Source organism: Quercus lobata, chromosome 2 (genome assembly GCF_001633185.2).
Source record: "Quercus lobata isolate SW786 chromosome 2, ValleyOak3.0 Primary Assembly, whole genome shotgun sequence".
Taxonomy (NCBI): domain Eukaryota; kingdom Viridiplantae; phylum Streptophyta; class Magnoliopsida; order Fagales; family Fagaceae; genus Quercus; species Quercus lobata.
The window spans coordinates 41,683,306-41,708,381 of record NC_044905.1 but is presented as its reverse complement, the minus strand read 5'-3'; the positions used below and the strand labels follow the sequence as shown (position 1 = coordinate 41,708,381).

Here is a 25,076-nt window from a genome sequence, read left to right as displayed (position 1 = left end):
AACTCCTCTCTGTCTGTGTTGCTAGGCTTCTTCCTTCCACTTGGGCTTTCGAAATGGCCATCAACACATATTTATCCTTTATTAGTCTTTAGATTCAAAGCCTAATTTCTCTTTGCTTTTTTATCTTTTTGTTCCTTCTCCGCGCATTAAAAGACATAAAAGGGCAAAGCCCAAATACATGGAAAGTAGGTATGGAGGTAAAATTAAATCAATAAATAGAGCTTTAAACGACTAAAGCCAAATTATAAAGAGTATTCAAATAGCCTAGTCATGAAGGCACAGCTCAAATTTTACGCCCAAAGTGCGGTAAGATTTAGCAAGAAAAATGACATAACAAAGCCTGCTTTCCAACAGGTAATAGTGCGACCCCTTGAGTTAAACCAGGAAATTTTAGCCTTTGAATAATGCGGAGAAACAATAATTGGATGGAGATAAGCACTGAACTTGACTAGATTCCAAGCAGCAACAAAACAACCCACCAACCAACTTCCTATTGGAAAAAAAATCAAGTTGAGTGATGTTCCGTTGTTTCACCACTAACATCATTTTTTTTTTGTGCAGTAATCATAAAATGCCACCTTGATAGTTGTTAAAAAAGTAGCAAAGATTTGTCGCTTTGATTTCTTGAAAACCTATATACTACAGAAATTCCAAGAAATGTGCTCCAACTACAACACAAGCCATCGTAAAGTAATCTAACAGCGAAATGTTTCGTAAAAAAATAATTCAATATGAATTCAGCCATCCAATATTCTGATAAGGCTGAATTGAAATGTTTCTTGAAATGTTTCTATCTTTTTCTCCCTAGGTACTTTTTGGGACATTGGCCTAAATTACAAGGAAACAATCCAAAGTCTAGATATCCAAACCAAGTCAGCCTTTTTGATAACTTACCAAAGCAACTACATCAGCTTTGGAGATGAATTGAAAACATTCCTGCTTGTCAATATGTGATCATATGGATGGGGTTGTCATCAAACTGAACTGACTCTTCCACCAGTTAGAAAACTAAAAACTTGCTTCAAATTTCCTCTGGATGGCCTGGCATTAGGTGCAAATTTACAGATATATACAAGTCGCCTTCGCATCTCCCATTTAGTAATATGAGTTTCATTAAAGGATCTCCCATCGTCAAACGTTCCTAACATGAAAGTATGAAGTTCAGAAAATACTGAAAAGTATATTGAGGTAGCATTTACTCCACATATCATTTATTATCAGATGTTAGTCAAAGAGAATTAAGAAGATTTAGATGATTTAAAACATGTCTCAACAATAAAACAGAGAATCATGCTTAAGACAATAAGCTAGATTACGGAGAGTTCACTGAGGGATATATATATATATATATATATATATATATATATACAAAATGAATCAACACATGCAATATGACTTATTTAAGGCTATTAAAGAGATAGAAAAGACATATGACGAGTCTAACAAGATATGTTTGAAGGATTGGATTTGCTAACTTGGTTCGTATAAATTGGAACAAAAATGTCTGCTTACAAGGGACAAGGATTATTGGTCTGTGACTCTGCTTTGAACTAAGGGATTTGAGATTTTAGCTGCATCTCTTCCGCTCTCCCTGACACCATCCTCCATAACATTCTTGCCATCCTAAGCCCACCTATTTGTTTCAAACGGTTACACTCACTTGGAATGCCTATAACATGGAAATTTTCTTTATTCAATTAGCTTATAGCTCAGGCATTGCTTATTACTGTATGTCTACACCCTTTTAACCTAAAGAGGAAATGGGTGTGGAAAACCACAAAAGCACCGTGCATCCAACACTTAGCTATTTGCCACTCATGCAATGCTTCTGAAACCAACCTCCTCTCACAAGCTATTCTTTATGATGCGTGGCATAGGACAATTTAGAGAATTTGTCTGCATGTGGTTGCGGTGGGTTTAGATTTAGGAGGATTTGTGAAAATAGGATTTAGAGTGAAGAAAGGGTTATGGCATTGTGTTTGGAATTAAAAGGTGGTTTGATGAGTTATTTGATGGCTATTTGGTGGGAGAAAGTATGTGGAGATTTAGGATTTTTATAAGTAAAAGAAAGGGCTTGTTTTGGGGCTGTAAAGAAGAAGAATTAATAAGTTTTATGGTGTACAGGGGCAGTATGAACAGTACCCGTGAACAATAACTTAGAGAAAGAAAAGAAGAAGAAGAGAAGAAAGAAAGAAGAGAAAATGAGGAAGAAAAGAACCAAAAAGCCCAACAAGCCTCTATGCTCAAAAATTCAATAAATTCATTAATCAACAAATTCCCCAATTTGTCCTACATCAATGCGATTTGCTCCAAATGTTCTGCTAGTCCAGATTGTACCAACCAAAATTTCCCTTCAACCATGAACTTTGGCTGGGCAATTCCAGACAGCTCTTTCAGAGAAAAAGAAGAAATTCACACTATCTACCAAAGGTACCATATAATATGTATTTACAACAGTCTTCAATGCAGCCAATGAGCTCCACCATATATATATATATATATATATGGATGTATGTATGTATGTATGTATGTATTTACAACTGTGTTCAATGCTGCCAATGGGCTCTAGCTCAAACAGCACCTCCTCCTCCATAAGAGGTGGAGGGTAAAGTCGTGAGTTCAAACTCACTGTGTGCATGTGTAAACTTACCAATAAAATACTTTTTATTAAATAAAAAAACTGAGTTCAATGCCCATTGGGTTTTAGTTCATAGCTAACAAATGTTTTAGTTCAATTTTATTAATGAAAGAGCTACTTATACAGGAAAAATGGAAAAAGATAGTAACAGTTCTGTGAAATAATTAGATTTTCTCTCAAAAAGGAATTGGCTGTAAATGTAAAAATCTATTAAACTTGATGCAAGATAAGGTAACACACCTCCATCATTGAATAATGACGTCAAGATAGCAAGACAAATGCACACACTTATATCTTCCCCTGGAAAATGAGGATACATCAAAATATTAGCAGACAATTTTTCACCACTTTTGGGAAGCCAATGTAAACAAAATAGTTCCATCCCATTTTATTAGGGTTTGATCATGAAAATAGCTACCATGTCAAAAAGGGCTGAGTTAAAACAAGACGAGTACTGCAGACAATGGGGTCTGGACCAAAATAATAACATCAACAATATAACACAACAAGAAGAGCGCAACAAAACAATACTAATAACTGAAGAAACAAGTAAATAATGTTCTTTAGTTTATAAATCTAATGCTGTATATAATGGGATTAAAATCATTTGAAACGATATGAGAAAATACAAGTGGGCTTAATTGAAATGATTTCATGTCCATGGACATCCATCCTTCACTTGGCAGATCTAACCCCATGTAAATATGTAATATTTACTAGGCAAGGAAAACTTAAAAAGAGTTTTACCGGTATGGCAACAAACAAGAAGTGTCTTCCCTTTGCTAAGATTCAACTTTGCAAAGTTCACCGCAAAAGGGAGATTGCTTAATACAGAATAACGGTCCAATTTTGACATCTGGCCAGAAAAAGCTAAAGTAAGCAGACTAGTTTTCAAATATTAAAAATAATAATAATAACAACAAAAAGACCTATTGTCTTAGCTCTTCCATACTCACCACTGTAGGAAGATGCAAATATGCTTCAGCATCCGGAAGAAAGAGAGAGATGGACTCTTGGTCACAATTTAATATGCAATCAACATTACACACATTTGCAGCTGCACCAAAGAATAAAAAATAAAGGGAGAACCAAGTGAACATAACAGATTATGAATTACTGCTCAAATAATGTTGATGGTGGAAGTAAGATAAGAAAGAGAAACAGATAAGTGCATTAGAGGATATACGGATGCCCAATAAACATAACACGGGCATTTAGAGATCATAAAACTCATTAAGCATAGAAATCTGAGAGAACAGTGGGATAACCCTCAAATGACATTTAATATCAGCAAAGTAATAAAATATGGAAGACAAACACCAACTTACACTATGATTTCTAGAATAATTTGATAAAGCATATATATATATAGACACACACATGCAAAGGTGGGATATTAACTCAATCATTTTATTTGATGGAACTACAGATATGTTCTTCTCAAACCTTGTTTTCTTTTTTGTCCATACAGATATTCCATTATACCCTGCCCCGCTGGGGGAAGGAGGGTTTTGGAGCCACAGAAAGATTTCCCTTTTTTTTTTTTGCTAGGTAATAAGGAAATATTATTAAAAAAAGGAATAGAACAAAAGATACACAGAGTTCATGATAGAGAACAAAGAAAAAACAGAAACAAAGAGTAACAAAAAAACAGTAAACTATTCTAAGAGACAAAAGAAAATCCATAAGAGTAGAACAATCCACGAGACCCCAACACCGAGACCAATCAAAGAGAGTCCGTTGGCACAAATCTAACAATTGAGCCAGAGATTTCTCAATATCCTCAAAAAAACGGCGATTACGTTTAGTCCAAATAATCCACAACAAACAACCTAGAACCAAATTCTCAATATCGGAATTATGTTTCCCAAGCCAATGATGCCAACAAAATACTAAGTCTACAACAGAACTTGGCATGACCTAAACAATCCCAAACAGCTGAAGCAAATACATAGAATGAGCTAACGGATATAAAATCAACGGGTGATCCACAAATTCCTCATTACAACAACAATTCGCCAAAGGGCAACTACGAAGCATAAGATTATCCAAAATAAGAATCTGACCATGAGCTGTTGTCCACATAAAGAATGCCACCCTTTTAGGAAACTTTACTTTCCAAATACTCTTCCAAGGGAAAAAAGGAGTAGCATTTCGAATCTTATGATAAAAAGATCAAATGTCAAACTTCCCATTTCCATTGAGGCTCCAACAAAGACTGTCACAATCACTACTCCTAGGAATCCGAGATAAATCTATCATTTCCACCTATTGGAGGACTTAAAACATCATAAATACAAGTTTCCTTATTGGCTGAACACATCAAATAACTGAGAATAAAGAGTTTTAAGAGAATTATCCCCAATCCACTTATCATGCCAGAAAAGAATACGAGAACCATCACCCACCACAAAAAACACGTGCTTAGAAAAGCTCTCCCACCCTTCACTAATGCTTCTCCATAAGCCACACCCATGAGCCCTTCTACAGACTCTAGTGCTCCACCCCCCTTTCCCCTCCCCATATTTCATGGCAATAACCTTCTGCCACAGATGAGTAGTTTCATGGTCGTACCTTCAAAGCCATTTCCCTAATAAAGCCCGATTAAAAGGCACCATCTCCAAAGTCCTAAACCACCCAACTCACGCGGTAAGCAGACCTTTTCCCAAGCCACCAAAGGGTATTTGAAATACTCCTTTGAGGAACCCCACAAAAAAAATTCAACTGAATTCGTTCTAGTCTAATAGCCACAGCTTTAGGAACAGTAAATAGGGAAAGATAATAATAAGTCAGAAGACTTGAAAGGGTACTTTTCAACAAAGTGAGTCTCCCACCCTTATAAAAACACTTCTAGCCTGAAAGCTTCTTCTCCATCATCTCCAGAATAGGGTTCCAGATAAAGGCTGTCTTATACAAAGTACCCATTGGCATACCCAAGTAAGTCATAGGCAAACTACCCTCCCTGCATTGAAGAATGTTGGCCAAAATTTGAATGTTACTCACCTGAGTAAGGGCAATCTCACTTTTCCCCACATTGACCTTCAAACTGGTAAAAACTTGAAAGCAAGTCAAAGCCAACCTTAATTGAAAGCAATTGCTCCCTAGAAGCATCACAAAAAAGAATAGTATCATCAGCAAAAAGTAGATGGGAAATGCGAATACCAATAACATTAACAAGTCCCACATGAAAGCCCCAAAGAAGACCACCTTCCTCATTTTTATTCAGAATTTGACTAAAAACTTCCATGATCAAAAGAGAAGAGGAGACAATAGATCACCTTGTCTTATATCTCGTAAGCTACCAAAGAAACCAACAAGAGATCCATTAAGCAAAACTAAGAAACAAACAGTAATGACACAAGCCTTTAACCATCCCCTCCATCGAACCCCAAAAACCATCATGTCTAACAAATAGAACAAAGTGTCCCAATTCACTTGATCATAGGCTTTTTCAATATCAAACTTACAAACCACTCCCGAAGTACGATACTTCAATCAACTATCAAGACATTCATTAGCAATAAGCACTAAATCCAAAATCTGTCTACCACCAACAAAAGAATTTTGCGACTCAAAAATGAGTTTGTCCAACAACATCCTCAATCTGCTGACCAACAACTTAGATAACAACTTATACACACTGTCCATTGAACTGATAGGCTGAAAATCTTTAATATTCAATGCATTATTTTTCTTGGGTATTAAAGATAAAAAAGAAGCATTCAGAGACCGTTCAAACTCTAATCTCCTATGGAAATGATCAAAGAAGGCCATAAAAATTTTTTCCACTACACTCCAGCATTTATGAAAAAAAGTCATAGTGAAACTGTCAAGACCAGAGGCTTTATCACCCTCCATCTCTTGGAGGACCTGTTCCACCTCTTCCTTAGAAAAATCCCTCACAAGAGAAAGCCACTCATCCTCCTCAATACTAGCAAACTCCAAACCATCTATGGAAGGACGCCATGTATCTGACTCTGTATTCAAACCCTGATAACATTGAACCACCTTAGAATGTACGTCTTCCTCATCCTCATAAAGGACAACATCCACCTCTATACCTCTAATATAATTAGTTTTTCTACGGGAATTTGCTACCCGGTGAAAGAAACAAGTATTATTGTCACCCTCCTTCACAAACAAAACCCAAGAATTTTATCTCCAAGAGATCTCCTCCAAAGAAGCTAAATAGGCAATATCACCTTTAATCTGAGTACAACAAGTTTGTTCCTCATGTGAAAGACCCAACAAGTCCTCTCTAGCATCCAAACACAACAGTTCAAACAAAAGGCTTTTCTTCCAAAACACCAAATCCCCAAATTCCTCCTTATTCCACTTTTTCAAATCATCTTTAAGAGCTTTTAATTTCCGAGCCTAAATAAAGCTAGGAGAGCCCAGAAAACAATACCCATTCCACCATTGCCGAACTCTCTCCACAAAACCCTCATCTTTCAACCACATATTCTCAAACTTAAAAGGCACTTTGACCTTTACTAATGCCACCAACTACCACCAATAGTGGGCAATGATTAGAAACTACTCAGGGAAGTACCCTTTGAGACTCATTCCCAAAAATGATCTACCCAATCCACCAATGCCAAAGTTCTATCAATTCTTGACATACAATCTGTCCCAGAATCTCTAAACCAGGTGCACAAAGCCCCTTCAAGGGGTAAATCAACAAGGTAATTAGCCTCAATGAAATCCAAGAATGCAAACATAGCCAGACTGAGAGCCTTGCAACCAAATCTCTCACCATATATCGAATAATATTAATATCCCCAATCAAACACCATGCCACATTCCACCTAGAGTGCACCCTTGCAAGCTCCTCCCACAGAGCACCCCGTTGACTATCATCATTAGGTCCATACACTCCTGTACATGCTCATACAAAATCATCCACAACCCCCTTCAGTAAAACATTAACAGAAAACTAACCTATAGAAACATCAATTTTTTCATGAGCCCTTTTGTCCCAAACCAGTAGAACCCCCCTGCAATGTTAACTACTTCCAACACAAGCTAGTCTAGGAATGGGCTACCCCAAAGACTTCGACTTCAAACAACAGAAGAGTTTAAAGAATTTAGTTTGGTTTCCTGAAAGCAAACAATATCACAATTCCACTTCTTAAGAAGATTCTTACATACCTCTCGCTTTTTAGGATTGTTAAATCCCCTAACATTCCAGGATAAAAGTCGTAAACTCATTTAAAACTAGTAATCACCTCCAGACCATCTAAAGAACCTCAATTCCTCCCTTTAGAAGATGCCCTATCATAATTAATTGTAGAAATCAAACCTTTAAGTTCCCTAAGCCCTTTCTGCCTTGAGTTTGCTAGTCCTTTAGAAGACCCAGTGTTTACCACATCAATACAGTCTTGTTCCAAAAGACAAAACAAAGCCATACATTAATCTTGTTGTAAAAGAGGAAACCCACAATTTTACAAAAACTTTTCATCAAGCTCACCACCCATTTTGAATTTTTCACATCTGACCCCATAATCTCACCCTCTTCAACTTCCTAGGTCACACCAACTCCCTCTGCTCATTAGGATCCCACCTAGATAAAGATGAACACTCCAATATACCACTCTCTGTCTCCCCGTGAAAAACACCACTAGGATTAACTCCACAGTGCTTCCACGGTAGAAGAAGAGGCTTAGAACCACCTTGTATCAACTCAAACCCATCCAAGGAGCTTGTCGGCACTAACTCAGCTTTAGGATTGCACCATTGATCTCCGCTCTCACTTGATACTTCCGTGAAATCATCTTTCTCCCTAGAACAAAAACCCATCTCATTATCCAAATCCGAGAGAGGAGAAAAATGATTCTAGTCGACCCACTAATTTTGATGGTGAGAAGAATCGACTGCCATAGACCCAATCGGCATCACCATCGCCCCTGAAACCAAGCCACTAGTCATCGGATCCAGATTATCTGCCTCCATACCCAAACTACCCACCGCTTTACCGATGAACTTGCGAGCCTCCATCGCTCTTGCCACGTCATCAGGATAACCTCCCTCCACCCTAACAAAAGATGAGTCCATCGGGGCATTAGGAAGATGGCGATGAGGGCAGAACTATCGCATCGTTTAGGCACTACTTCAATCACTAGAGCCTCGAAATCCCCACTCAATCTCAACCCACTTCCTCTCGAGCTCCCACCCAGCACCAACACACACAAGGCAAGTGAATCATAACTTAATTGTATTGGGTTGGGCTTGACAAAATGACCCTTGCCTTTTGGGTTAAATGAGGCCACGGGTAGGGTTATCCACAGGTCAGGTCGGATCGAGTTTGACATTAACCCACAACTGACCCGATTAGATCAGGTGTATGAAAAATGGACCCGCAATCGACCGAATATTTAGGTTGGACCCAATATCTCGAGTCATAGGTTAGGCAAGTCGGAGCTGTCAAGTAATTCCAAGTCTGACGAAAAACACAAAAGAAATCAACCTCAAACTCAAAGAACACCTCTCACATTTCACAACCATAATCCAAAACTACAAAAATCTAATAACACCAAAAATATCACAAACCCAAATCTGAGATTCAAATCAAATAGCACCAAAAACACCAAACCCAAATCTAAGATTCAAATCAAATACCAAAAACACTACAAACCCAGATCCGAGACTAAAAGAAAGAGAGAGAAAGAGGATAAATAAGACTCAACTGGCACCACCACCACTCCCTCCACTCACCATCACTACATCTACCATCAGATTACACAAGATAAACAAGATCAAAGCCATGCAGATCAGAGGAGGCTTTAGCTGGATCCACCTTTGACCTCTAGAGAAAGCTTGTTCAAACCACTCACTCCTCCGACTACTCGCTCCAGTGGTGTCTAGTCTTCCTTCTCCCTCGTCACCCGTACCTCCGCAGTCTTCCATGTCTTTCCTTTTCTCTCTCTTTCTCGTTTTCTGTTGTTCTTTACTTCAAGAGAGTGGGGTTTAAAGCAAGACTCAACCCAGTACGGCGGGCCGATGGCAGTAGGGCCGGTGGTGGCATTAAGCTAGAGGCTAAGGTAGGGATTTGAAAGAGATGAGAGAGAGAGAGCGTGAAAAAATAAATAAATAAATAAATAATCTTAACTTTGAGAGACTAAGAGAGAGATCAGGTCTTGACTTTAAGCGTGAAAATAGACCCAAATCCTTTTTAAGTGTATTAGCGGTCGGGTCGGTTTCTACGGGTTTCAAATTGCTTAACCTGACACCCAAACCGAACTTTTGGTTTTTAATAGCATATGACCTGAATCCAACCAACCATGCTATTTGGACCCACCCGTTGGGCTTCGGGTCGGGCAGATCTGATCGGTTTGGTCGGGTCACGTACCCACTAGACAGCCCTAACCACTGGTCTATTGGTTTTAAAGCCTCCAACCTACCACTTAAATCATTGGAGCAACAAAACTCCTTATTATCCACACAAAACACCACATGTTACCCACCCTCAGGCTTGCAAACTCTCAAAGCCAAATTAGCGGAAGTCAACTTAAAATTAAAAACCCGCATGGGTCTGCCATTTATAACTGAAACATTTACTATAGGATCTCCATGAATCTTGTTATTCCCCAAAATGGTTCCCATTTTTTCAAATTTTCTTGACTGCCATTGGTAGGGGTGGCAAATGGGCGGATTGGGTCATAAATGGGTTGGGTCATAGATGGGTTGGGTGTGTAATTATCCATTTATCCATTTATGACCTATTTATATATAAATTAAATTATCCATTACCCGCCCAACCCATTTAATTAGTAAATCTCCCATTTAATCCAATATGACCCAAATACCTATCAAACTAGTCTAATACCCTATTGACTTCTAAAATTACCAAAATACCCTTAAATACCAAAAATGACCCAAATACCCCCCTACACTTTCAAAATTAACCAAAATCAAGGCCATTCATCATCAACATCAACATCATCAAACTCAGCTTTCGGTTTCTCAACTGGAACTAGCGACTCCGTTCCCCGATTCCTCTCCTCCGAAAATGGCTTCATTGTCACCACCACCGGATGCCGGCGAGGGCTCCGATGGTGGTAATGACGGCAATGCAGCTCGCCCAAAGAAGCTCGCTTGGAACAAACCCTCAAACAGCGGCGTCGTTGAGGCTAGTCCTGTAATGGGCACAGTATCTTGGCCCGCCCTGTCTGAGTCCACTAAGGCTTCGCCTAAATCGTCTACTGATTCAACTTCGAAGACTCTCTCCAATTCACCACTCTCCACTTATCAGGTTTGGATTTCCGATCAATGTTTGGTTCCCGAGAAAACTAAGAAAAAAAATAATCTTAAATATTATTATGTTTAATTTTTTTGATGTTTGGTTTCCTAGAAACCTAAGGAAAAGGAAAGGTAACAGAGTATTGAATATTATGCGTAAATATTTTTTTTCCTATTTTGGGGTTTTCAGTAATAAAAAGTTTACCTAATTAAGGAAAATAATTGTTGGAGACGTTTTAGGTTAACAAGGAATTAGAAATCTAAGAGGTTATACTGTTTATTTAAATTTTAGATTTTAGAAGGATTTAGTAGGTATTTGTAGGTTTATTTAATTTTAAATTTTAAATGGGTTTAGTGGATATTAGTGGATTTATCCATTTAGACCCATCTAATTAAATAACCAAATGGGTCTTTACCCATTTAACCCAAATATTCAAATGGGTTGGGTTAAGACTTATCCAAATAAGGTGGAGTAATGGGCGGATTCATGGATATGAATAAAAATTGCCACCCCTAGCCACTAGTTACCATAAACAGGTAAATTATTCTATTTCGGCCGCCACCGGCTAACTGACCATCACCACCAATATTATTGGAAGCTACTCCGGCCAAACTTGCAGGTTTTGCACCAGATAAAAAATTTCCTAGCTCTTTTTGAAACAAAGACCAACCAACACGATTAAAACTTGCTGGTATGATAACACAACCTCTCCGAGCCCCTCCAAAATATACCGTTAGAACCACAAAAAGACCAGCTTTATTTGATCTACCACAGAACTCTATCAACTTCCCATTGTCCTTGAATCTCTTACAAAGGACATCTTGTCCTGGCACCCAATCACGTATATCAGCAAAACAGGTAAGAATCCACTCCATGCCCCTACGTCCAACCCAGATAGAGCTCTTAACATCCCGGCATCTCATGTCTCATGAATAGCATACAAATCAGACCAAACCCCATCAAAAGATAAAGAAAAAAGTTTTGCATCAATACGAAAAGACCTCTTTCAGCCCCCATGACCAGAAAAAAGAGTTGAAGGAAGGATATTTTGTGAGGTTTCTATGGTGGGAATTTTTGGTGAGGTTAATGGAGCAGGTACAAGTGTAGGCAATTTAGGGAAAGCAAGGTTAGACCCCTGAGGTGGTGGGGACAAAGTAGGCAAAGTTGGAGGAGGGGGATAAAAGAGAGGATATGAGAAAAAAACAAAACTATGGTGGAAAGGAAAAGGAAGAGGAGGGGGAGGAGGAATGTGTGAAGAAGGTAAGGAGGGAAGAAAAGATGGCGACAGTTGGGGGTGAGGGTGGGGGTGGGGGTGGGGGTGGCGAGGGAGGGGGGTAGGGAGGAGAATGCATACCAACTATTGATCAAAAAAGCAATGACAAGGATGCATCACGGGATCCATACATGCAGGGAGTTTTAAAAAAGGAGGGCCGTTACAGAAGGATTTCCACCACATTATTTCAATAAATGAGAACTTTCTTCATGTTTTGTATTTATTTATAGTTCAAAATATTATAACAGAATCTCTTTTCACATATGTAATCAAACATAAATTTCGAAAATATGTGAAACCATACTAGCAACACAACAACAAAACTTTCAAAAATTTGGGGTCAATTATAGATTTTTAACAAATCCATATATACACACACACACATATATTGAAAAACTTAAGGGTAGCATTTATTGTTGTTATGCTTCTATTATGCCACATCAACAGCCACATCATCCACTTCTTTTCTACTTCTTTTCTCTTTTTAAACTTTTCTTCTCCCTACTCAAAAAAAAACTCTTCTACTCCCTATTAGTCCATTCCTACTGTTACACTTCCTCAACCTTTCTCCTCCCTCTTTGCCTCTTTATCTCTCACTACTCTCTACTTTACCGTTACACTTCATCATTTTCTTTTTCTTATATTTTGACTCTTCTTCTCCCCATTTTATTTTGTATAAATTTGATATCATTTCTCCCATTCAATCCATACACAAAAATTGTAAGTACTCTCTCTCTACTTTCTTTTGGTGGATTTTTGTTCTTTCTTATAACTCTAATTAAGGTTGATGTATTTTCTTTTTGTTTTTTTTTTTTAATTTTTATTTTATAAATGTGTTTTGGTATTGTGTTTTTTTAATTTCCCATTACAAAGTCTACTCTCTCCCTTTTATAGCTTTGGTTGAATTTTGATTTGGGTTAATACTTAATTTTTTTTTTTTTTTTTTTGGAAATAGGAATTTGAGTTTATATCAAAACACAATCTACATAGCTATAAATTTGAATATGCCTGCCAATTGTTTGAGTAATAAATTATTTTAAAATCTATCTTTTATTCCTTTGGTTTCATTTTAATTTTGGTTAAAATAACATTGTAATTTTGTGATGAATTTTGATTATTATGTTAATCTCCTTATTCCTTACAAGATGAGAATTTTGAATAATAAATTTGAAATTTATAAAGTTTAGTTGTATATTAGGCAAATATAACAAACTACAACAAAAGTTAGAAGAATATGGTTCACCTTAAAAAATTACTAATCAAACACAAAAAAATAATAGAATGATATATTTGTAAAAATAAAGAGTTAAAAAATACTTGTAGAAATTTGTTGAAAAAAATAGACAATACTTGAAGTATTGTTACTTTTTATATATTACATCCCATAATATAATATAATTGTTACTTTTTATATATCACATCCCATAATATAATATAATTGTTACTTTTTATATATTACATCTCATAATATAATATTTATATATTCCCACGCATCGCGTGGGTTTGCGGCTAGTTAATCTAATAGGAGATGCCTCTACTTCTATTTGTAACAGATACAACAATCAAACCTTAGTCCCAAAATTTATAGGGTCGGCTATGGATCTTCAACAGACTAGTTATGATTAGCTGCATGTATCCTCTTCCACTAATCTGTTTTATCTGTTGGAATGGCTTGAATTTTAATGTCAATGACTTGACATTACAAGCAAACATTAAATGTTGTTGTCTTGCACGTATTGTCAAAAGGCAAGGAACAACCACCTCTGACATACAATCCAAAATTGGATTTCTCTTTGTAACCGAAATGGATGACTCCATTGGCAATAAATGCTTGCCATTTTCTTTGACCAAGTAAGTTTCATGTATTGAAACTATTGGCATTTCGGCTGAACCTCTAGTTATAAACCTCAAGTTATAAATAGATGGTGAGTTTGAGAGAAAAGATGTAAGAAAAGAGAGCTCCTACATGAGATAGCAAAGTGAAATAGCTTCTTCTGTGTGTGCACAAGAGATAGGAAGCTATAGTGTCCTACAACTCTTTTCTAAATACAATAGGGTGTTCTCTATTTATTTGTGAGAGAACCAATGGTGTATTAGGGATTTGGGTTTGTGTGAGAGTGTCTTCAAGCAATTGTTGTAATCTCCAAAATTATAGTGAAAAACAACCTCCAAAATTATAGTGAAACTTTATTCAGTCCTTTGGGCATAGCCAACCCACGTAAATTCCTTGGGTCGTATTTTCTCCTCTCTATTCTCTATTCTTTAACCTTGCGTAAACAGAATATTTCACAATTTTCACAACATTATCCATAGTCATATTTTTTGTTACTTTCTTAGTTGACATATCTTTTTTTATTACTTCTATTAATATTATTTTTGGTCTTCCTCTACCTTTTTTCGTTCCCTCAACTTGACCAAAGCATCTCAAGTGATTCTCCCTCATCTTTTCATTAATGCAAACAACCCTATCTTTAAGGGAATTTCATCGTTTCAAATCCTATCTTTCCTTGTATTTCCACTTATTCATCTTAACACTTTTTTTTATGAATATGATGCTTCTTAAGAGCCAATATTCAATATCATAGAGCATAGTTGCTCTTATAACAATCTTATAAAATTTTCCCTTTTAACTTAATAGATATTCTATGATTACACAATATTCCTAATGTGCTTCTCCACTTCATCCTCTTTACTATTATCCTATGATTCACATCCTCTTCAATATCTTCATCTTTATAAATTATTGATCCAAGATATCAAAAACTCTCACTCTTTGGTATCTCTTGACCATCAAGTCTTATAGCCCCTTCATCTTTATTTCTACTTTTACTAAACTTACATTCCATGAAATCTATTTTAGTTCTACTTAATTGTAACGAATCCAATCCATAATAAAATTGACTAAATTTCACACTAGTCATCAATCAACCACAACTCACCTCCTTCCACCTTCCAGGTTCCAAGTTCAAGAACAATTAAGAGAAAAATATACCAATGAAGCAAAATTTTGGAAATCTAAGAAACCAGCATTAGTGGATTACAAAGAGAAAAATAAAAATAATAAAGAGTGTTAATAAAGCATACCAACTTGGGATGTGCCAACTGCAAGATTTGTTGAACCCAGCCAAGAGATTGCACAATCTTGATCAGAAGACTTCGTATTAATTTCAAGGTTTGAAATACCCAACAGTAGGGGCACTTCTTGTGAAAAATGATATGAGCTCTCTAACAATTTTGGGGCCTTGACTGTGACCTGAGGAGCAGTTTGTCCCCTTTGGGCACGATATACTCTATCCTTTTCAACTATATCTGCTACTTTCTGATTACACAAATCAGGCCCCAAGTTTATAAGATCATAGACGTGAGTCCAGAAAAGATTAGGTGATAAACCCCTTGCCCAGCTTTCTTCATCATCCCCAGCTCCCGGTATATAATTCCAGCTATACTCTGATGTAGACTTGTGTTGAATTACACCACTTGAGGAAGAGGCAGAAACAAGTATGATGGGTGTGAAATCCCAGGAACCATGGTCAGGCACTTCATTTAACCAGATGACAGTTTTTTGCGAAATCCATAGTGGGCGTAAGGGCTTTTTCAAGCACGTCGTTAGAGATGCAATATCAGCACCGCTTGCATCCAGTTGTTTAGTCCATTCTTCTATGTGACTCTCAATAGACGCCTTCTCTGTTTCAGAAACCCAGAGGGGAAGATGCAAGGAGCAATCCCAATCAACAGAGACACATCTTGTTCTTTCATGATGTTGATCAGAAGTATTTGACTCCTGTTCAAAATCAAGCCAGCACATAGAGCAACATAGAAATATTTATCATTTAAGATCATCACTGACAACTTATGCTCAAGGAAATGATACATGCAAATATACAAATCAACAAGCATTGCTTAAGTTTTACTTCAGTCATTACTATTTACATATCAACAACATGAAATAAATATATATATATATATATATATATTTTGATAAGTAATAAGATATATTGATAAAAAAGGAACACCTTAGTGCACAGGGAGTGAACAAGGGAAAAGAAATCAAATACAGAAATTGCAAGAGTCTAGGAAATCAATAAAAGAAGGGAATGATTTATTTTGCAAAGCAAACAACCAATCCCTTAAAGTTCTAAAAAAGAGATGCTTGAGGTCCGAAATAGATCTCTCAATATCTTCAAAACATCTACTATTCCTCTCCCTCCAAAGACACCACAATAAGCAATGAGGAATGATGGACCAAATATAACCATTTCGATGAGGACCAAAGCTGCCTTGCCAACACCGTAACAGCCCCAAAAAAGTGTGCGGCATAACCCAAGTTACTCCAAAAAGACCCAAAACCATAGACCATAGATCCATAGCAAAAGGGCAATGTAGGAATAGATGGTCAACCGATTCACCATTTCTCTTACACATGTAGTACCAATCCAATAACCACACCTTCCTTTTACGTAAATTATCAATCGTCAAGCATTTCCCTAAGACAGCAGTCCAAACAAAGAAAGCAATTCTAGAGGGAATCTTCTGCTTCCAAATACTTTTCCAAGGAAAACCATAGGAAGTGGTGCCAGCTAAAATTCTATAATAATCACTAACCAAGAAACCCTTATCTTTGCTAGGAATCCAACATATTTTATCCTCACCCAGCCCCCTTATAGGAGAACAATATATGGTTTCCATGAAGTCAAACATAGCCTCGAGATCCCAAGCATGCACACCCCTAACGAATCTCACATCCCAAAAAAGGATACCATTGGTGGACATCATAAGCTCAGCCACACTGGCATCCTTATTCCTGCAAAATCTGAACAAGTCCGGATATCTAACAGCAAGAGATGTCTCTCTACACCACCGGTCTTGCCAAAAAACTTCACTCTAGACCCATCACCAATATCATACAGAATATGACGAGAGAAAGAAGGCTATCCTTGATTGATATTTTTCCATAAACCAACACCATAAGGGCCAATCACAGCTCTGGTACACCAGCCCCCCCCCCCCCAAAAAAACACACACATCCATATTTCATCTCTATCACTTATCTCCAAAGGGCATCTTCCTCAATCCCAAATCGCCAAAGCCACTTCCCAAGTAAATCTTCATTGAAAAGTCTTATCTTCCTTATCCCTAAGCCACCCGAAGAAATAGGAGAACAAACAGTAGCCCATTTAACCAAATGAATTTTAGGATCCTCCAAAACTGCCCCATAAGAAATTCCGCTGGATCCTCTCAATTCGGTTAGCCACACTAGCAGGAATAGGAAATAAAGATAGAAAATAAGTGGGTAAATTAAATAGGGTGCTTTTGATTAGGGTGACTCTACCTCCCTTGGATAAATATAAGCGTTTCCAACCTGCCAATCTCCTCTCCATTTAATCCTAACATGCGACCTTCATGAACTACCTTATCCAACATTCTTCCAAGAGCTTCCATCACCAAAACAAACAACAATGGAGACAACGGATCACCTTGCCTCAAACCTCTGGTGCTACCAAAGAATCCACAAGGAGAGCCATTAATCAAGATGGAGAAACGGACATTAAATAGACAAAAGAGGATCCATTGTCTCCATTTGGCAGAGAATCCACTTCTTTCTAACATCTACAGTAGAAAATTCCAGTTTACATGGTCAAAAGCCTTCTCAACATCCAGCTTACAAATCAGCCCCGACACCCCAAACTTCAATCTACTGTCAAGATATTCATTAGCAATAAGAACAGGGTCAAGGATCTGTCTGTCCCTCACAAAAGCATTCTAAGATGCTGAGATTATATCCCCCATCACTGAGCGGAGACGATTAGCCAAAACTTTAGCAATAATTTTATAAAGCCCCCAACCAAACTAATGGGCCGAAAATCTCTAATCTCATTAGCTGCATGTTTTTTTTTTTTGATAAGTGTTAGCTGCATGTTTTTTAGGAATGAGAGTAATAAAAGTTGCGTTTAAACTTTTCTCAAACTGACCATTGGCAAAAAAAAGATGAAATATAGCCATGAGATCAGGCTTAACAATCCCCCAGCCAGCTTGGAAAAAAACCATTGGGAAGCCATCTGGACCAGGGGATTTATCACCATGAAAACTATGGATGACATCAAAAATTTCTGCCTCTTCAAAAGGCCTCTCTAACCAATCCGCATTCTCACCAGATATCATTGGAAAAACCAACGAATCCGGAAACGGCCGCTCAACCCGCTGCTCAGAGTACAAATTCATGAAGAAATGAGTAATGTAGTCTGCAATTATACCCTGATCCGAAGACAAGGTACCATTAACCATTAGGCTTTCAATACCATTATTTTTTCTATTAGAATTAGCCATTCTATGAAAGAATCTGGTATTGGCATCCCCTTCCTTCAAATGCAACACCCTAGACTTTTGTCTCCAACTAGTCTCTTCCATAAGAGTCAACTTTTCAATATCTGTACGAAGATTAGTTTGTTCTAACTTCTTCTCAGCAAATAGTCTATGAGTCTCCTCTTTAGCATCCCCATTCAGCTTGCTCCAAAGGTCCTGTTTCTTAAAAGTAACATTGCCAAACTCAGTCTCATTCCACTTTTTTAAACCCAACTTCAAGGCAGCCAACTTCTTAGCAAGAATAAAACTTGGGGTTCCTTGGAACAAATAGGATGCCCACCACTTCTTCACTTTGTCGACAAAATTATTCACCCTCAACCACATATTTTCAAAACGGAAAGGAATTCTACCTCTTCGTTGACTCCCACCCTCCAACAAAATAGGAAAATGGTCAGAAAGAACTCTAGACATCCTTTTTTGGGTGAACTGAGTGAAGTGATCTGCCAAAAGTGGGGAGAAAAGGAACCAGTCTAGCCGAGAAGCTGAAGAAGTATTGGACCAGGTATAAAGGCCCCCTTCCATATGGATATCCATCAACCCATGCAATGAAACAAAGTCAGAAAATCCATACATAGCCCAGGAGAAGCTAGCAGCCCCCAAACACTCTGATGGGAAACGGATTATATTAAAGTCCCCTCCAAGGCACCAAGGCAAATCCCACCAACTGATCAACCCGGTTAGTTCCTCCCACATCAACCTACGCCTTTTGTTCAAATTTGGCCCATATACAACTGTAAAAGCCAACTCAAATTGGTCGCCTACATTTTTAAACTTGCATGAAACCGAAAAATGCCCCACCGCTTCCTCCACCTTTTCCACAACCCGGCTATCCCACATCAATAAAATACCTCCAGAAGCACCATCTAAGCCCAAGTACAACCAATCTACATATGGACAACTCCATATACTTCGAACAATATCTCTAGTAATCCACTCTAGTTTGGTCTCTTGCAAACACATAATATCAGCCTTCAAGGATCGCAACAAGTTACGAATCTGAAGCCTCTTGTCAACTTCATTTAGACCTCTGACATTCCAGGAAAGAAGCTTCAAATTCATTGAGCAACAAAAAGAACCCAATTCCTATTAATACCACATCGCCTAGCAGATGAAGAGCCATAATTAATGGAGCTAAACAACCCTTTCAACTCTCTTAAACCTTTCACCCCCGAACCTTTTAAACCACATGATTTCTTGTTCACCTCAGCCCTCTAATATAATTCAGCTTCAACAGCCAATAAAAATTTTGTTGCTTGATCTTCTAAACCCTCAAGGGACGTGCCAAGGAAGCTATCGAAATTATTGAATCTCTTTTGAAACCAATCGGAATAAGGTTCCTGACTCTCTAAAGTATCCATACCCACAACACTTTCCTCATCTACAAGTGACTGCTCTGCCATGGCCAAAGGTAAAGAAAAAGAAATTGGATCAACAACTAGGGGCTGATCAGCTTCCTCCGAGTAGGTATCTGAAACCCCATCCTCCACCAATACTTCATCCTCTTCGAAAAGAGCCGATGACACATTTGTAATGTCAGAAGACTCCAACGTAACTAAGGCCAGCTATTGTTGCTTTTCCAAAACCTCTGTAGCTTCACACCGAGGCAAAGAGATCTGAAGCGGAACTGCAACCCTCCTCCCATCGCATAATTCAAGAACCCACAGCTCCGAGTTCCCCCATTTCTTGACTATATTGCCAGAATGCTCCTGGAGAATCAGTCGGAGGTCACGCACTAAGCTCTCGTCGCTATCTGTGGTGCATGCCGAACCATTCCTGGCCTCCACAGACTCGTCGGAGCCGAGAAGCTCAAACTCGACTGCATCAGAGACTTGATTCGAGTCAATCGGCACCAATAACTCAAACCTGGCTTCAACGATCTTGTCGGAGTTGAGAGATTGAGCAGCGGCGACATCGGAGACATCGGAGACCATTGATGACATCAGAGGCATTATCAATGGACACGACAAAGACTGGTTGGGTCTCTTGCATGGACTCGACATCCCTGGAGTTTGGGTCTATTGCATCGGGAAAGACCTGGCGGTCAGTTCTTTTCTTTTGGGTTGCCAGACCATAGTGGGCTTGGGCTTGGGCTTAAGTTTGTGGACATGAGGTGGCTTAAGTGGGGAAGCTTCAGCAAGTGCATTGGGCCTAAAGACAGCTTGCGTGGGCCCAACACCAGAACAACCCACTTCCTTAATGTTAGAGCACTTAATTTCCCACTTACCATTCAGCCCACACTCCAAACATAAAGAAACTTCTAGCGACAAAGAAGATTCAGCACCATTAAGAGCGTCGTCCTTTATTTCAAGCATGAATTCAGCCTCAAGAATCGCGCTTACCTGCCCAGCACCCCTATCGTGCAAATCCTGGTTCTAAGTCTTCTGACTGCTCAAGATAGACTTGATTGATGGATTTGATTTGATTGAATTTTGAATGTTGGGCATTGCATGCTTTCCTGTTCCACTTCCACCACTGGTTTTCCGATCACCATCCACCACTACCGACAGAAAGGATTTTTGATTTCTAAACTTTTGCACTGTCGGGAACAGGGCAGATTGAGATGGCGGTTTAACGACAAGAGTATCGGGAGCAATAGCCTTACGTAGATGAAAGCCAAAACCTCTCCACCCACTACCCAACTTTCCTTCCGGTACAATGATGAGGCCCTTCCGACGACCATGAAGAAGTTCAGAGATCATAAGAAAGCTTCCATGTGCATTGAATCTCAGTTGCAAAATAAAAACCTTATTACCATCCTTGAAGGTTCTAGCAAAATTATCAGGACGTGTATTTGACATGAGATCCTCAACATAAGTTAGCAAACGTATAGCACTCTCTTTTCCCATGAAAACCAACCGGAGAGAATCCTTATTACTTTCAAATATACGTAACAAGTAGAAAGTACCTCCCTCCTCCACTGAAAATTCAAACGTTTTGGATTCGACAAAAAAGAAAATGGAACCACCCATGATGACCAAGAAAACAAAAAAACCAGAGAATTATGTGACTAATCCGAGCTAGTCAGGCCTCAAGAACCTTTCTCTCAAAATGATAATTATATATATATATATATATAGAGAGAGAGAGAGAGAGTTATAAACTATTAAACATAATCCAATCACAAATCACTAAAGAGACATACTGCATAGTCATCATGCTCAAAAGTCAAAACAATAAAACAGTACTCAGTCAAAAATAAACACAAACCTTAAGAGCCCAAAATTGTACACACATATTGAAGTTTTACTTAATTAAAGTACAATGAACTTTTACCAGAACTCACCTTATCCATCTGTGCAGTATCACGCATATTGTTCAAATGATTGTGAATGCACCGATTTAAAACACAAGTCCAAATGGGTATCGTCTTTGACATGCTATCCGGAAACCGCTTCCCTCTCCTTGTGGAATCAACTATAATACACCCTCCCTTCTGTCCTACCCATCAAAAACCACACGATTACTGCCGAGATTAGATAAATTTATTTTAAAAAAAAGTTTAATATTCTTTTTCATCCCTGGAATATAGCCCAAGTTCTATTTTTATTCTTAAAATTTAAAAAATTGTATGTCCATCTTTGAAAATTAAAAAATGTTTCTATATTTCACCTTTTCATCCATTCTCATTAAGGTTTTTTTTTTTTTTTTTTTTTTTTTTGAGAAGTAAATTTTTTTATTCCAAAAAAGCTACATTGGAATACAAACCATAAGATAGCCTAAAGAATTATATCCAAATAATTACAAGTAAAAGAGAGCGCACTAGTGAACTCTGTGTTAGTACCACTATCAGTGAAACCTAGGACAGTTGACCATTCATAGAGTAATCTAAGAAATGAAATCCTCAACCGCACTTCCAAAACCTCTACATCTTCAAGGGTACAGGAATTCCACTCCCTCCACAAAAGCCACATCAAACACAAAGGAACTAAATTCCACACAGCGTACAAAAGTTTATAGAACCAATTCAGCCAACCAACTAGTAAATCAAACACTCTACATAGTGTCCAAAAAATAGCCGCAACCATACATTAGCAAAATCACAATGAAGTAACAAGTGATCCACCAATCTACCAATGTGATTCCTCTCTTTTTAAGATTATCATTAGTCAAAATCTTCCCTCACAAAACTGTCCACATGCATGCACACCAAAACAAAAACAAAAAAACTAACCACTTCTGGCACATTAAATTCCTCTCCATGGAAAAGAGATCTCCCTTGGGGTTCACAGCACACCATAGTACCTGTCAAACTCCATCTCATTCTTCCAGGACTCACACTCCTTGGCATATTTGAATACAGTAAGATACGCATGGAAGCAATCAAGTCAAATTCTCAGTCATTAAACTGCCTAATGAACCAGACATTTTAATGTTTCTCCCTCCCTTCAATACTACATTCCAAGTATGAGGACATGAAAGCGTCCTAATCATTTAGCAAAGGTTACAATGTCGCATACAAGTCATACAACTCCTTCATAGGTAGATCCCCATTTCCCACACAACCTATCATGAGAAAATCATACACGTTCTCCATTCCCCACCTCAAAGTGCACATGGCTAACAAATCTATCCCACCCTACTCTAATATTCCTCCATAAACTACACCTATGAGTTCTTCACACTGGCTTCATTGTACAACCTCCACCTTCCACCCTATTCTTTAATGCAATGACCCGTTTCCACAAGTGTGTCTCTTCCTCCCAAAATGCCATAGCCACTTCTCTAAGAGAGCTTGATTAGAGGTACCTAAGCTATGCACCCCAAACTGCCACAAGAAAGTGGAGAACACATTGTATTCTAATCCATTAAGTTAAACTTGATCTAAGAATTTTCTTTGCAACTTCTCTATTCGATTTGAAACATGAGATAGGATGGTAAACAAAGAGAGGTAGTAAGTCGAAAGACTAAACATTGTACTCGCGTTGATCGTCCCCCTTTTAACAGACATATCTTTATCCAGCCCAACCAATTGTCATTTCATCTTCTCTAGAATGGAATTCCACACACTGTGCCGTGAAAGACAACCCCAAAGCCAAAGGTATACCCAAATAGTTGATTGGCAAACTCCCAACGGTACCACATAGATAATCAGTCAACTCCTCCAATCCCCAAAATCTACAACCGGGGCTAATTCACGCTTATTCAGATTATCTCATTAAGTTTTTTGCCAGTGTGTCTGACAAAAAGAACAAAAAGAGAACCTTGACAATATTTTTGGACAAAGAATAGAACCTAAACTATCTGTTTTTCCACCTCTAAAATAAAAGCCAGGTTCTATCTTCTTCTCTAAAATACAACATGCTAATAAAAATTAATAAATAATAATAACAATAAATAAATAAAACGTAAAAAGAGAAAAATAGAGTTCAAGGGCAAAAATACAACTTCTTAAAATCTAATGACAAAAGATAAATTCGAACTTCAAAATTTCATCATTGCGTGGTCTAATAATCTTCTTTCCCTAACTTTCTGAGCATCCAAACAAAAAATTGCTGCCCTAAGTGTGAGAAAGCAAAGAAGTAGGGAATATACCGGCGAGGAGAGCGACGTGGAGGTTGAGGCGAGAGGTGCTGAAAGACCAGTTGTTGTTGTGGCCGTCGGTGGATTTGAAGTAACAGGTGGAGTGGAATTTAGGGGAATACCAGAGGCCACAGCGAAGGTTGGCGAGGAGAGGGAGGTCCGGCCATAGCTGGGAGATCTCTCCCACGAAGATGGAATCCTCGTATATGGATCGCAAGGCGTTGTACACTGTGTTCTCTCTACGCTTTATGCTCCTCGCTGCTCTGTATATGCTCAGCTTCCTCGCCGAACCCTCGTCTTCCTCCATCGCTCTCCCTGTCTCTCTGTCTCTGCAGAGCGCTGATGCAATACGACCTGTCGATTTCTTTTTTTGGGTTAGCTCCTAGATACCATATGATTTGAAATTTTAAAGGACAAAATCAAAATCATCACAAAATGTTAATTGCAATTTAGCCTATTATTTCCAATGAACTTCGCTAGATTTCATACTATATGAGCTCGGGGATAATAGTTCATTATTATTAAGGGTCCGTATGGATACAGCTTATTTTGTTAAAAATTAAAAACTGAAAACTAAAAACATTGTAGCAAAATAATTTTAAAATGTGTGAATAGTACCGTGAGACCTATTTTTAATAAAAATTTTGTTAAAAAAATGGTTTATGGGTCTCATGAACAGTCCACGGGACCCCCTAGAACTTAGTTAACGCTCTTCTCAAAAAAAAAAAAAAAAAAAAGGTGAAATGCTAGACGCAGACACAGATGCAATATCCAAATAGATACTAAGTGTTTGTTTGACAATATTATTTTTGTCAACTTATTTTACTATTCAGTTTATTTTTGCTACTATTCATGGGTCTCACTTGCACTTTTTGATACTATTTATAGGTCTCATTGTACTATTTTAACTAACTTTTACCTTTATCTACAGCACTTTCAGTAAAAAGTTTTCAATTTCAACAAAATAAGCGGATCCCAAATAGACCTTAAATCTAGGTGCCAAAATTTTTCTTTTTATGTCAAATGGATTCTATTAGGTCTATAGT

The 25,076-nt window shown here is 37.9% G+C and overlaps 1 protein-coding gene across 3 annotated transcripts; it reads right to left on the bottom strand.

The window, feature by feature from the left end:
• Window positions 1-594: 594 nt before the first annotated feature.
• LOC115975638 (uncharacterized protein C3F10.06c) lies at window positions 595-24,435 on the bottom strand. 3 transcript variants are annotated; one of them, XM_031096504.1, is made up of 7 exons: window positions 24,043-24,429; window positions 21,794-21,948; window positions 15,235-15,931; window positions 3,595-3,695; window positions 3,386-3,494; window positions 2,879-2,938; window positions 595-1,141 (listed from the first exon to the last, which is right to left on the bottom strand). In XM_031096504.1, the coding sequence occupies exons 1-7, from the start codon at window positions 24,335-24,337 to the stop codon at window positions 975-977; spliced, it is 1,584 nt and encodes a 527-aa protein (XP_030952364.1). In that variant the 5' UTR covers window positions 24,338-24,429; the 3' UTR covers window positions 595-974. The 3 variants fall into 3 exon arrangements, with proteins under 3 accessions (XP_030952364.1, XP_030952366.1, XP_030952365.1); XM_031096506.1 differs by having other exon boundaries at window positions 21,794-21,943; window positions 24,043-24,413; XM_031096505.1 differs by lacking the exon at window positions 2,879-2,938 and having other exon boundaries at window positions 24,043-24,435.
• Between the last annotated feature and the right edge of the window lie 641 nt (window positions 24,436-25,076).